Source organism: Bufo gargarizans, chromosome 3 (assembly GCF_014858855.1).
Source record: "Bufo gargarizans isolate SCDJY-AF-19 chromosome 3, ASM1485885v1, whole genome shotgun sequence".
Classification (NCBI taxonomy): Eukaryota; Metazoa; Chordata; class Amphibia; order Anura; family Bufonidae; genus Bufo; species Bufo gargarizans.
Window position 1 is genome coordinate 12,153,914 of NC_058082.1, and position 15,501 is coordinate 12,169,414.

Sequence of the window (15,501 nt, forward strand, 5' to 3'; positions counted from 1 at the left end):
AAAATGTATGCTGTCCAGGAGGTGGGAGGGTCTGGGAGGGAGGGTCTGCTGCTGATTGGCTGGAATGTGTCTGCTGACTGTGAGGTACAGGGTCAAAGTTTATCCAATGATGATGAATAGGGGGCGGAACGGACATCGCATGTGTTCGCCCGCCACGGTGAACGCGAACAAGCTATGTTAGCCGGCGAATAGTTCGGGACATCTCTATTAATAACCACCCTTTGTTTTTTTATCATTGAGCCAGTTACTTACCCACATACAGACGTTTTCTCCCAATCCGAGCATTCTCATTTTATATACTTACCTTTTATGCGGTACAGTGTCAAATGCTTTGGAGAAGTCCAGATACACGACATCCATTGATTCGCCGCTGTCAAGTCTAGAACTTACCTCCTCATAGAAACTGATTAAATAAGTTTGACATGACCTATCCCTCATGAAGCCATGCTGATATGATGTTATTTCCTTGTTTTCATTGAGATTCTCCAAGATAGCATCTCTCAGAAAACCTTCAAACAGTTTACCCACGACAGATGTTAAACTTACTGGCCTATAGTTTCCAGAGTCTGTTTTTGGACCCTTTTTGAATACTGGTGCCACATTTGCTATGCGCCAAACCTGTGGGACATTCCCTGTCAGTATGTCACTCCATGCATGTCTTGTCAAAATCTGTTTTTGACAAACAGTCAATGCCCTTGGAGATGGCCTTCAGACCGTAGAAAACTTTAATTAAGATCTTCCTCTCATCTTTATTTAGATGTTGATGAAACAAATCAAATGGAAAAACATTGCTGCCCCAGAGACATCTGGTAATGATGATACCGTATATATAGGAGCCGTGTTCAGGGAGGTATTGGACGTCCTGACTTTCCTAGTATTAATTCTATATCCCAGAATGGTAAAGATGGAGCAGCTACACAACTAAGCATCTGAGAAGCAGTGAAAACTGGGAAAAAAATCAAGACATCTGTTTGCAGTAAGTGATAGCAAAGAATGAGAACTCCAGCAAAATGTAGCAGATCAACTAACTGTGTAACAGGTTTGTTATTTGACAAGGGGAAATCTCAGTGTCAGCAAGGCTCAGTAAAAGCCATGTATTTTTATGAGGTGTTGTAGTGTTGCAGCTTTTACTGTCAATGCTGGTCCCTGTATCCAGTGTCACCTTAAGATAGTCTAAAATATCATACATATTCAGGGATGGAGCTGTTAGGGTGCATAGGAAGCAGTCAAAGCTGGGGATACCAGTATTATAAATGGCACCTGATCGGTGAGGGGCCCTGTTATAGACTATGCACTTGACCCTAGAAATTCCAATTTATGCCTTCGACAACACTCTACCAATCACTACAACAAAGGTGCTGAGAAATCCTTCTGAAGTCCGTTCCTTCTGATGCCCATCATCCCCTGTCAAAAGGCAAACTATTATTTAAAGTGTAACAGTCATTCTTTTTTTTTTTTATTATGTATAGGGGCAGTGAAACTAACCATTTTTGTAATATACTTTAATTACTGGAATTGTAGATTAGTAAAAATATCTCTAAAGTGGCAAATTTTGAGCCTTAGCAATGCTCCTCTGTCTTCTACATAAAACAGTCAGTGCTGAGCAAGTCTCCACAGTTATGTAAACAGAAGACAGAGGAGCGTTGCTAAGGCTCAAATGGGCCACTTTAGAGCTATTTTACTAATAGAAATGTACAATTTTCGTAATTAAATTATATTACAAAAATGGTTAGTATCACTGCCCCTATACATTACAAAAATAAAATAAGAATGACAGTTACACTTTAAGTCTATGGACCTACTAAATCTATCCCAAGAGGAGCCAGAGAGCTTTCCAAAGAAAACATGTAGCAATAGAGTAGATAAGAACTGTTGTTTCTCAATTTGTGAATTTCATTACTAAGGCTGAACATCATATTAAATAAGCCTATGTTGCACTCTTTTCCAACAATTACATTTGTTCTTTGCCATATTCTTATCCTTGGGCAGGACACTTGTATATTGTAAGGAAGGATATACAGGTGAAACTCGAAAAATTTGAATAATGTGCAAAAGTCCATTTATTTCAGTAATGCAAATTAAAAGGAATTGCATTAATGCAGCTTAAAATTAGAAGTTTGTGAAAAGGTTCAATATTCTAGGCTCAAAGTGTCACACTCTAGTCAGCTAATTAATCCATACCCCCTGAGCAAAGGGGACCTCAAAATTGTGACTTTAGGGTTTCATAAGCTGTAAGCCATAATCATCCAAATTATAACAAATACAGGTATGAAATATCTCGCTTTGCCTGTAATGAGTCTCATATGTTAGTTTCACCTTTTAGGTTGAATTACTGAAATAAATAATCTTTGCACAATATTCAAATTTTTCGAGTTTCACCTGTATATGGAGTTACCAGGTTCTGGTGCAGTGACAATTCCAACCCCAAAAAAGTTCTGCAATTATTTTTTCTTAAACAATTTATAAATCTAAAATTTCTACTCTCTGTGCATTAAAATAAATATAATGCAGTGTATCTCTGTAGGTTCCTAAACTTTTTTTTAGAGCTAATGCTAAGTTTGTTTGTCCCTCTTCGGACCGTCATCTATTTGCCAAAGTCGGCAGCTATACATTGAGCCTCTTGTAGTTTCTGGAGAATGCGGCACAATCTTGCATGAAACAGATTTAGATCCTAAGCGTTGTGTCATACCTTATTTATCATAAGCCCTCACCTCCTGCTATCATAAAACAAAAGAATATGGTCCGGGTGGACATCCCTCTTTAAACTTTACTTCCCTCGTGTTATGGCTTTAGAAACAACAGCCAATTGTAAGACAAACTTCCTGGGCTCCAATGCAAAATCTATAATAGGACTTCTACTTACCATATGGCATTTTTAACACTGGGGTGTTGTTAGGAGCCTGCCAGAGTTCATTGTATCCAGCATAGCCGAAATGGACTGGGCATGACTGGAGCCCATTGACTATAATGGGATCTGGTGGGGATTCGGCATGTTTCTGGCATGAGCACCGGGTTTCGGCTGGACAAAAACCATTGCGTGTACCATTTTTTGTTTAGCTGAGACTCAGCGCCCATGCCAGAAACCAGCCAGATCCCTGCCAGATAACATATTAATCAATGGGCTCCAGTGCTAAACAGCAGTAACCCTCTGCCGGAGCAATCTACCAGCTGGCTTTACTGCAGGTGTGAAACTAGCCTTATGTGGCAGAACATGGAGCAGAAATGTGTTTGCCCTCAAGCATAAGTCCAAAGGTTTAGGACATGAGGTGAATTATTTATTAGTGATTTAGGTCAATCTTTCACCTAATGTTACATTATTATAATGCAGGGCCATATTTGTGGTGGGACAGAACGAGAGGCTAAAGAAGTTGCATAGACATTGGTTTTATATATAAATCCAAGAGATTAGCGCAGATCTTTGTCCAGGCAGAGAAATTGCTTTGGACTCTTGAGCAGTGGAATTATACATGGAAAATAAAGCTTATTTTATATATATATTTCCTTCTAGAGTGGAAAGTTTAATCTCTCATTGTCTATCCAGGCTCAGCAGTGATGAATATAACTAGCATTGATTCATATGTCACCCAGCTGACCTTTTGGGAAACTAAGGGCTACAAGATTCTCTTTTCAACATTTCTTGTCATAGCAAGCTTATTCATCTCCAGCTGTATCTACCTCATCATTGTTCTACTGATTGTCTTCTTCACTACTCCACATGTCAAGGAGAATGCTCGATATATACTCTTCGCCCACATGCTCATCAATGATACATTGTATCTCATCCTGGCACTTGTCCTCTCAGTGGCCTTTATGTATCTTATATACATTCCAATGCCGATCTGCTATATAATGGTCAGTCTTGCTGTTACGACCTTCAAGGTGACTCCCTACAACCTAGCCGTCATGGCATTGGAGCGTTACATAGCCATTTGTTTCCCTTTGAGGCACATCGTGTTGTGTACCACTCAACGATCTTATTTTGTCATTGCAGTCTTGTGGTTTATTGGAACACTACCTAATATTGCCGATTTTATTGTTTTGATTGTCACAGCTGAGAAGAGTTTTTTCTCCAAATATCTACTATGTACCCATGATTCAATCATATTGAAACCTTTGCAGTCCAGTATAAGGTCCTTCACCTTGATCACTAGTATAATTCTGGTGAGTCTTATCATAATGTTCACCTACATCAGAGTTATTCTCATAGCACGAAAAACTAATTCCAAGAGTTCTTCTGCTTCGAAGGCCGGTAGGACCCTAATGCTCCATGCCTTTCAAGTGCTACTAAGTCTCCTGTCATTGACATCCACGTTCACGGAGTCATACAAAGGAGAATATGTCTTAATTTTGGTTTCCTTTAATTTCCTATTTTTTATGTGTTTGCCACGGCTCCTCAGCCCTCTTATATATGGCCTTAGAGATGAAGTGTTCAGAAAATACATTAAGAAGATGTATTCCTTAAAACAATAAAGGAATGGGCGTAACAAGGATCGCAAAATATAAGAAATTCAGAGATGACTACATATATCCCCAACAGTCCACTCCGGACCCTTCCCTCGTGTCAAAAAGGTTCACAAAGCTTAGACTCAAGGAGCTGTTTGATAGGGTCCTTGAGCTGTGGAATTGTTTTAGCTATCCCTGTGCTATGAAGACAACACTGTGCTCACCAAAAAGGTCCATACCCTGACTAGGCAATGACCAATTCTACTTGGTCCTGTGAAATGTACATTTTTACCTTGAACGTGGTCCTTTTGTGGTCCCTCCATGGTCTTAAATGGGTTGCCTAGAACTTGATGGCCTATCCTCACCAGGAGTTCAACAGCCTTTCCAATCAGCTGTACTGCAGTAGCTCTGGCGCCAAGTCAGCGCCGGAACTACACAGCTCTGTCCATTACACAATGCATGGAGCAGTGTAGTTCAGATACCCAAGCTACTCTGAAACAGCTGATTGGTGGGGGTGCAGGGTGTCGAACCGCTGCCAATTAAACATTAATGGCTTATCCTGAGGACAACCTAGATGGCCTATTCTGGACAACCCTTTGAGGTGGCCATACAACTTCAGACTGCAGATATTAGAGTGAAATTATATTTTAAAAGGGTTGTTAACTGATTACAGTTTCCCAAAATGAGGACCTTGTGGTATTCTGCTGAACATTAGAAGCTGGCAGCTAAAATCTCCAGCTGAACAGGCAGCCAAACATTTCTTCTGCAGCGGCCACTACAGGAGAAATGTGGTATTACATGGCTGCCAATCAAATGAATGCATAACCCTGTAATACATGGTCGTGTTGAGTCCTCCAGAGCAGGAGATACTCTTTGCTGGGGAATGGAACAATCCCTTTAACAACTGAACAATTATAGTAAAACACCCACATTCATAACAAAAGCTTTAGTCATTGCATCCATACCCCAAGAAAGATGTCTTGGAGTCATTTAACCCCTTGAGGACAAAACACATTTGTAGGGTGAGTTGTACCATTTTCTGGTTCAGTTATTAAGGTTTTTTATGGCATGCACCAATCATCATACGCATTTATTGTGCAGATTGCAATGGTTGTGACGATACCAAATACATGTGTTTCGGTACTTATACTGTATGCAATAAAGCTTATTTATTGTAAAAAATATATGTGTGTGTATGCTTTTTTGATACTTTTTTGATAAATTTTTATTTTTCTTAAAGGGGTTGTCCCACTTCAGCAAATGGCATTTATCATGTAGAGAAAGCTAATATAAGGCACTTACTAATATATTTTTATTATCCATATTGCTTCTTTTGCTGGCTGGATTCATGTCTCCATCACATTATACACTGCTTGTTTACATGGTTACGACCACTCTGCAATCCATCAGTGGTGGTCATGCTTACACAATATAGGAAACAGCATAGGCCTCTCTGGTGGACGTCACAGGGACGTGCGATCAGGCAGAAGTTATCTAGAGTCAACAAAGTGGCAGCAGGGCCTCTCCTGTCTAACGTTTCCTAATCCAAAATACCGCAGTGACATTCCTGTAATTTTTTATTAATCATTTCCAATAACAGGGTATCTTAAGAGTCCTGTATTGTTATTTATCGTCACTACCTCCCCGAGACAGGAGTGGGGTAATTGCCGCACGCCTGCTGCCTTCCTTGCATGTTTCCGCTTCAATAACTTGTCCCACATTTCCACCCGATCAGATTTCATCCATTGACCTCCCTCGGATGTGGTATCCCTTTCTCAGGCTCCCTCTCCGGCCTGGAACACTGATTCCCCGTTACCCGTGATCACCATGGTAGGCGCATAAAAGAACATCGAAAGTTGATAGAGCAGATATCCAATTAGATCGTGGACATCACGGGGACGTGCGACATGGTGGAGCAGTATGTATGCACACGCATACACGAACTGACTGATGGTTCTGCCACCTGCAACTTCTGGGTCTCCAAATTGGGCACATGGCCTGAGCTTGCCCTTTACACCTTGGAGGTGCTGGCCTGCCCTGCAGCCCGTGTATTGTCTGAACGTGTGTTTAGCACGACTGGAGGTGGTTATCACAGGTTATATTTCCCAATGTTTTGGAGTGTACCCTAATTAAAAAAAATAAAAATAAATGTAAAACCAAAAAGCAGTGTAGGCGACCTCCTCCTTCTCCACCGCCGCTTCCACCGACACCGCCACATCCACCGCCTCCTCAACCTCCTACTCCATATGGACCTCGTCCTCCTAGATCAAGATAATTATTTTTTATTTTTACGTATTTTATGTTATTTAAAGTCATTTCCCTATCCACATTTGTTTGCACAGCACTTGCCATGCTTTTAACCACATTTTGATGCCTTTTTCAGCCCTCTAGCCCTTCCATTACATTTTTACAGCCATTTTAGTGCTCAAAAGTTTGGGTCCCCATTGACTTCAATGGCGTTCGGGGTCAAGTTCGGGTCCCGAACTCGAACTTTTTTGTGAAGTTCGGCCGAACCCTAACATCCAGGTGTCCGCTCAACTCTAGTGTTAATAGTTTTGCTAGTTCACCGCTGAGCTCTTTTAATAGCTTTGGGTGTATCCCATCAGGCCCCTGTGACTTTTTTGTATTAATTTTAGACAGCTGACTTAGAACCTCTTCCTCTGTAAAGACACATGCATCAAAAGATTCATTAGTCTTCCTTCCAAACTGAGGTCCTTTTCCTTCATTTTACTTTGTAAAGACTGAACAGAAGTATTCATTGAGGCAGTCAGCTAGTTCTTTATCTTCTTCCATATACCTTCCTTCTTTTGTTTTTAATTTGGTAATTCCTTGTTTTAGTTTCCTTTTTTCATTTATGTATCTGAAAAATGCCTTATCGCCTTATTTTACTGACTGAGCTAATTTCTCTTCTGCCTGTGCTTTAGAAGCTCTTATAACTTGTTTGGCCTCTCTTTGCCTAATCTTATACATTTCCCTGTCATCCTCGTTTTGTTTTGTTTTTATAATTACTAAATGCTATCTTTTTGTTTTTAATGATTTTGGCCACTTCTGCTGAGTTCTTTGGCTATATCAATTACTAGCAGAAGGACCCGGCTTCGCACGGGTATATTTCATTTATTTAATTTTATGTTTCTGTGTGTCGTAAAAAGATATCAACAGTTTCCCCCATAACAGTGACCTCTACAGTACCCGCCCCTTTAACAGTGACCTCCACAGTGCCCGCCCCTTTAACAGTGACCTCCACAGTGCCCGCCCCTTTAACATTGACCCACCTCTTTAACAGCGACCTTCATAGTGGCTGCCCCTTTAACAGTGACCTCCACAGTGCCCGCCCCTTTAACAGTGAACTCCACAGCGGCTGTCCATTTAATAGTGGCCCCTTCCCCCGATGCATGTAACAGTGTAGTTGTGCCGTCATACGTCATATGACAGAATATTTAAGGGCCTGCGAACTGCTAAAACCTGTGATCAGTTGTTATGGCAACCTGGAGTAGGACCTGCGAGCTTCTATTGGCTAATAAGGGACATGTGACCGTGTAAATGGCAGTTCGGATTTAAGTGAAAGGCTTGCTGGCTTGTATTGGCTAATGCAGGTAATTTTGGGGAATATCTCAGGAACGGTACGTCCTAGAGAGCTGAGACCCGGTCTAAAACCTTCCCGGACACCTGATTTACCTGTGTGCCAAATTTGGTAAAGATCGGTCCAGTCGCTTGGTTGCGCGCATAAAGAGCGTCCAGACAGACAGACGTCTAGACAGACAGAAACTCATTTTTATATATTTAAGAGATTGGTTGCTGATTTTGATTCCTTCCATTTAGTGTATTCAGTATCAATCCTGCGCAAATTCCTTGTTTGTAATTTTTCGCTTGTAGCGGTTACTCATGTTATATGTACCTGCTGGTTAGTGATGTCCCGAATAGTTCGCCGGCGAATAGTTCCCGGCGAACATTGCTTGTTCGCGTTCGCCGCTGCGGGCGAACATATGCGATGTTCGGTCCGCCCCCTATACATCATCATTGAGTAAACTTTGACCCTGTACCTCACAGTCAGCAGACACATTCCAGCCAATCAGCAGTAGAGATGTCGCGAACATATAATTTTCCGTTCGCGAATGGCGAACGCAAATTTCCGCAAATGTTCGCGAACGTGCGACCCGGGCGAACCGCAATAGACTTCAATAGGAAGGCGAATTTGAAAACCCACAGGGACTCTTTGTGGCCACAATAGTGATGGAAAAGTTGTTTCAAGGGGACTAACACCTGGACTGTGGCATGCCGGAGGGGGACCCATGGCAAAACTCCCATGGAAAATTATGTAGTTGACCCAGAGTGTGGTAAGTTGAAATCGCAATGCGATTTATAGAACTTGAATTAGTCGCATTGCGATTTCAACTTTCTAAAATCCGACAGTACATTCTAGCATGGAGTCGTTCCCATGGTGATGGGGACGCTCCATGAGCACAGAAGTCGGCAGAAGTTCTAAGTTGAAATCGCAATGCGATTTATAGAACTTGAATTAATCGCATTGCGAATTCAACTTAGAGCTAAGTTCCTAATGGTTGTATTGCTAGAATATAACGAAGATTGAGAATATAGTGCCATATTCGTTATATTCGTCAATTCTAGCAATACAACCATTAGGAACTTAGCTCTAAGTTGAATTCGCAATGCGATTAATATAACCTGTATTAATCGCATTGCGATTACAACTTTGTGACACTGCAGCTTCAGAATTAATCTAAGATGGATGCTGTCCTTGCTTTTTGATAGGTGGTGGGAGGGTCTGGGAGGGTGGGTCTGCTGCTGATTGGCTGGAATGTGTCTGCTGACTGTGAGGTAGAGGGTCAAAGTTTGCTCAATGATGACGTATAGGAGGCGGACCGAACATCGCATATGTTCACCCGCCGCGGCGAACGCGAACAAGCAATGTTCGCTGGGAACTATTCGCCAGCGAATAGTTCGGGACATCTCTAATCAGCAGCAGACCCTCCCTCCCAGAACCTCCCACCTCCTGGACAGCATCCATTTTAGATTCATTCGGAAGCTGCATTCTTACCCTGGGTTCACACCTGAGCGTTCGCGATGGAGCGCTCTGTAAGTGCGATTGTACCGGCGTTTGCAATCGCGCATACAGAGACAAGCGAACGCCCATTTTCGCGCGTTCCCGAAAGTCTATGTACGGGAACGCACGACAAGACGCCCCAAAGAAGCTCATGTACTTCTTGGGGCGTCGGGCGTTTTACAGCGTGATCGTACGCGCTGTAAAACGCTCAGGTGAGAACCAGTCCCATAGGGAATCATTGGTTCTTGCCTGTTGAGCGTTTTACAGTGCGTAGGAACGCGCTGTAAAACGCTCAGGTGTGAACCCATCCTTAGTGAGAGGAGGTACAGTGCTGCTGCTGTTGATCTAATAGGGAAAGAGTTAGCTAGGGCAGTGTTCTGTGTCCACAGACTCATCTGCTGTAAGGACAGCATCCTGACAGCACCCCAAAAAGCCCTTTTCAGGGCTGGTACATCAGTCTGCTTTTTTTTTTATATATATATATATGTATACATTGCAGTTGCCTGGCTGCCCGTGTGTGAGAGGCTGCAGGCTCAGTCACAAACAGCACGTGCACACCATTCAAATACCTTGCAGATAAAAAAAAAATATATTTAATATTTTTCTGTGACATAATCACATTTGCAAGCCCATGTGTGTCAGGCCCACACAGACTGTATTGTGGCCACTGGCTAGGCCTCCACTCATACCGTTACAGGGTGTCATTCACTCAAATACCTTGCAGATAAAAAAATTCTATATATTTTTTTTCTGTGATATAATCACATTTGCAAATTGCAAGCCCGTGTGTGTCAGGCCCACACAGACTGTATTGTGGCCACTGGCTAGGCCTCCACTCATACCGTTACAGGGTGTCATTCACTCAAATACCTTGCAGATAAAAAATAATTATATGAAAAATTTTCTGTGATATAATTACATTTGCAAATTGCAAGGCCGTGTGTGTCAGGCCCACACAGACTGTATTGTGGCCACTGGCTAGGCCTCCACTCATACCGTTACAGGGTGTCATTCACTCAAATACCTTGCAGATAAAAAAATTCTATTAACATTTTTTCTGTGATATTATCACTTTTTCAAATTTCAAGCCTGTGTGTGTCAGGCCCACACAGACTGTACTGTGCCCACTGCCCACAACTTATATAGGGTGGCACAGTACCTTGCACGCATAAACCACTTATCTAAAAAAATTATTTAGGCAGAGGCAGGCCACCGCGCAGGGGCTGTCGTGGTCGTGGTGCTGTGATTTCCACTGGCCCTGGAATAATGCCCAGTGTTCAGAGGCCACATACACTGAACCCAAAAAATCTGAGAAAATAGTTGACTGGCTTACACAGGACACCCAATCTTCAACAGCTTCCGCTAAGAACCTTGACGCACCATCCTCCTCCAGCTCAGCTTTGGTCACCACTCTCCCGCCCGCCGCCCGCCGCCACCACCACCACCACTACCACCACAGCTACCACAGCCGCGTCACTTGATCCCTCAGAGGACTTATTTACACATCAGTTGGATGAAATTAGTGATGTGCAACCATTATTGCCAGGGGATGTAGATAACAGAGATATGTCTCAGTCAGGCAGCATTACACACATGGACGTACAGTGTGATGATGATGATGTTGTACCCGCTGCTGCTTCCTTTGCTGAGGTGTCAGATACAAGTGAAGTGGTTGATGATGACGATGTGTCCGTGGGGAAAGTTCAGAAGGGGGAGACAGAGAGAAGGAGGAGACGAGTTGGAAGCAGGGGGAGGTCGTCGCAAGGAGCTAGTGGCACAGTCAGACAGCATGTATCGGCACCCGGGGTCAGCCAGACAGCACGCCAATCAACGCATGCTGTTGCCACCACCAGAATGCCGTCATTGCAAAGCTCAGCAGTGTGGCATTTTTTTTGTGTGTCTGCTTCTGACAACAGCGATGCCATTTGCAACCTGAGCCAAAAGAAACGGAGTCGTGGGAAATCCAACACCCACCTCGGTACAACTGCTTTGCGAAGGCACATGATCGCACATCACAAACGCCTATGGGATCAACACATGATGACGAGTAGAAGCAGCACACAAGCTCAAAGCCACCATCCTCCTCCTGGTCCAGTATCTTCAGCCACGTCAACCACTGCTGTCCTCCTTGCCCCCTCTCAACCACCCGCCACTCCGCCTCTCACCTTCAGCAGTTCCATCTCATCTGCCCACAGTCAGGTGTATGTAAAGGAAATGTTTGAGCGTAAGAAGCCAATGTCACAGAGTCACCCCCTTGCCCGGCGTCTGTCAGCTGGCTTGAAGGAACTCTTAGCCCGCCAGCTTTTACCATACCAGCTGGTGGAGTCTGAGGCCTTCAAAAAAATTGTCGCTATTGGGACACCACAGTGGAAGGTACCCGGACGAATTTTTTTTTCAAATAAGGCAATCCCAAACCTCTACTCAGTGATTGAAAAGGAAGTCATGGCATCTCTGGCATACAGTGTTGGGGCAAGGGTCCATCTGACCACTGATACCTGGTCTGCAAAGCACGGTCAGGGCAGGTATATCACCTACACTGCACATTGGGTCAACCTGCTGACGGCTGCCAAGCATGGAATGCGTGGCTCTGCAGCGGAGTTGGTGACACCGCCACTACTTGCAGTCAGGCCTACTGCCACCTCCTCTACTCCTCCTACTCCATCCTCTTCTATAACCTCCTCGGCTGAGTCCTCTTCTGCTGTGGTGTCTGGCTGCACATCAACTGAATCCCCACAGCTCCCCAGGGGCTATTCCACATCCCGGATACGACAGTGTCACGCTATCTTGGGGTTGACTTGCCTGAAAGCAGAGAGCCACACCGGACCAGCACTCCTGTCCGCCCTGAATGCCCAGGTGGATCAGTGGCTGACCCCGCACCAACTGGAGATCGGCAAAGTGGTGTGTGACAATGGAAGCAATTTGTTGGCGGCATTGAATTTGGGCAAGTTGACACATGTCCCGTGCATGGCACATGTGTTGAATCTCATCGTACAACGCTTTGTGTCTAAGTACCCAGGCTTACAGGACGTCCTCAAGCAGGCCAGGAAGGTGTGTGGCTCTCGTGTATTCTCCGCCACCAACTAGGGTTCAAGCCGCAATGTTTTAGTCACCTTTCTGCCTGGAAAACATAATTTTTCTGGCCTCTGGTGCTGCACTGTGGCTGCAAAAACAAAACAAAAAAAAGACACATACATGTGTCAATTCCCCTTCGTGATCGGTACCTTGTTGTGGTGAAGGAGCTTGCGTATCACAACGAAGCGATCATCACCTCTATGAGTGTGTTGGCAATATTGCCACACCCCAGATAAGGCCGTTGCTTTATTATGATGAGACTAAAAGCGATCGGCTGGATAATTTTTCATAGAAAAAACATTATTTATTTTTATTTTTTTAAGTTGTATGGGTTTTTAATACATAAAATAAACTATTAAGAGACTTTATTATGATTTTTTTATTAGAAATAATGCAGACAATTTAAAAAATCCCCGTCAATTCCAATACAAAGCAAGTACAGAGCTCAGAACAAAATTATTTCAGGATGTCGTTAATTCGACAATGATAAATCAATTCGACACACGTCCCCGGATAGGGGACGTAACAGGGATTAAACTGATGAGAATAGTACTACAGAAAATACCACTCATATCGGCTGTGACATTAAATTGCACGGCGCAGACGCAGTGACCGTGGCGTGGATTCAAACAAAGGGGAGGGAGCCAGCATTTTTTTAACCATCTCCCCATTCGAAAAATCTATTAAATTCACCTTTCGGGGACTCTTGGTGTTGTACGTGGCTGGGTGGAAGAAGAAACCTTCAATGACATCAACGGGACATGGCTAGCTTGGTATCCAACCTTGTGCAAATGGGAAGTTTGCGGTTGGGCAAATGGACTGTTTGCGGTTGTTTGCGGTGCATTAAAAGGGGAGTTTGGTCTGTCACTGTGAAGCGGGCGTAACCCTTACACTACCTGATCGATACATCATCATACCTGATCGTATACACACACTGGATGTTTTAAACCACGTTGTTCAAAAAAAAATTGGATTGTTAGATGATTTATGCCCTTTATGGATTAAAATCCAACTCTGCGTCAACTATGTAATTTTCCATGGGAGTTTTGCCATGGATCCCCCTCCGGCATGCCACAGTCCAGGTGTTAGTCCCCTTAAAACAACTTTTCCATCACTACTGTGGCTAGAAAGAGTCCCTGTGGGTTTTAAAATTTGCCTGCCTATTGAAGTCAATGGCGGTTCGCCCATTCGCGAACATTTGCAGAAGTTCGCGAACGGAAAATTTTATGTTCGCGACATCTCTACTGCCGGTATGTGCCATTCTTTCTTTGTCAGCATCCCTGGTGCAGGTCCAATTGTTCGCAAGAGTTTTTATATACTGTATGTTTTTTTTTTTATATCCATAATCCAGGCATATTCGTTATTGTTGTTTTCACAATCGTGATGCAATATTAGGAGTATATTGACATGTTTATCAATCGTGTTGTATTTCACAAGTTTTTTCTGACTTTGGTCTATGCTGTATGGACTTTATTTCTTTTGCTGCATGTATTTTAGATTGTCTATTTGTGCCATACTTATTCAATTATTGAGCAGACTTTATTATGACTGGATTTTCTGAACTAGGGTTGAGCATTATTATTATGATATTATACATACACATATATATACTGTATATATGCGCATATATATATACAGTACAGACCAAAAGTTTGGACACACCTTCTCATTCCAAGAGTTTTCTTTATTTTCATGACTATGAAAATTGTAGATTCACACTGAAGGCATCAAAACTATGAATTAACACATGTGGAATTATATACATAACAAAAAAGTGTGAAACAACTGAAAATATGTCATATTCTAGGTTCTTCAAAGTAGCCACCTTTTGCTTTGAATACTGCTTTGCACACTCTTGGCATTCTCTTGATGAGCTACAAGAGGTAGTCACCTGAAATGGTGTTCACTTCACAGGTGTGCCCTGTCAGGTTTGGGATTTATTGCCTTATAAATGGGGTTGGGACCATCAGTTGCGGTGTGGAGAAGTCAGGTGGATACACAGCTGATAGTCCTACTGAATAGACTGTTAGAATTTGTATTATGGCAAGAAAAAAGCAGCTAAGTAAAGAAAAACGAGTGGCCATCATTACTTTAAGAAATGAAGGTCAGTCAGTCCGAAAAATTGGGAAAACTTTGAAAGTGTCCCCAAGTGCAGTCACACAAACCATCAAGCGCTACAAAGAAACTGGCTCACATGCGGACCGCCCCAGGAAAGGAAGACCAAGAGTCACTTCTGCTGCGGAGGATAAGTTCATCCGAGTCACCAGCCTCAGAAATCGCAGGTTAACAGCAGCTCAGATTAGAGACCAGGTCAATGCCACACAGAGTTCTAGCAGCAGACACATCTCTAGAACAACTGTTAAGAGGAGACTGTGTGAATCAGGCCTTCATGGTAGAATATCTGCTAGGAAACCACTGCTAAGGACAGGCAACAAGCAGAAGAGACTTGTTTGGGCTAAAGAACACAAGGAATGGACATTAGACCAGTGGAAATCTGTGCTTTGGTCTGATGAGTCCAAATTTGAGATCTTTAGTTCCAACCACCGTGTCTTTGTGCGATGCAGAAAAGGTGAACGGATGGACTCTACATGCCTGGTTCCCACCATGAAGCATGGAGGAGGAGGTGTGATGGTGTGGGGGGGCTTTGCTGGTGACACTGTTGGGGATTTATTCAAAATTGAAGGCATACTGAACCAGCATGGCTACCACAGCATCTTGCAATGGCATGCTATTCCATCCGGTTTGCGTTTAGTTGGACCATCATTTATTTTTCAACAGGACAATGACCCCAAACACACCTCCAGGCTGTGTAAGGGCTATTTGACCATGAAGGAGAGTGATGGGGTGCTGCGCCAGATGACCTGGCCTCCACAGTCATCGGACCTGAACCCAATCGAGATGGTTTGGGGTGAGCTGGACCGCAG

At 43.3% G+C, this 15,501-nt stretch overlaps 1 protein-coding gene across 1 annotated transcript; it reads left to right on the top strand.

Moving 5' to 3' along the window:
* Positions 1 to 3,552: 3,552 nt before the first annotated feature.
* On the top strand, positions 3,553 to 4,470 carry LOC122930777 (odorant receptor 131-2-like). The gene has a single exon (XM_044284360.1). It carries the CDS (start codon positions 3,553 to 3,555, stop codon positions 4,468 to 4,470), a length of 918 nt encoding a protein of 305 aa, XP_044140295.1.
* Positions 4,471 to 15,501: the final 11,031 nt, after the last annotated feature.

Excerpts from the sequence above, each read along its gene's own strand:
- LOC122930777 (XM_044284360.1), top strand. The coding sequence starts at position 3,553 with ATGAATATAACTAGCATTGATTCATATGTCACCCAGCTGACCTTTTGG.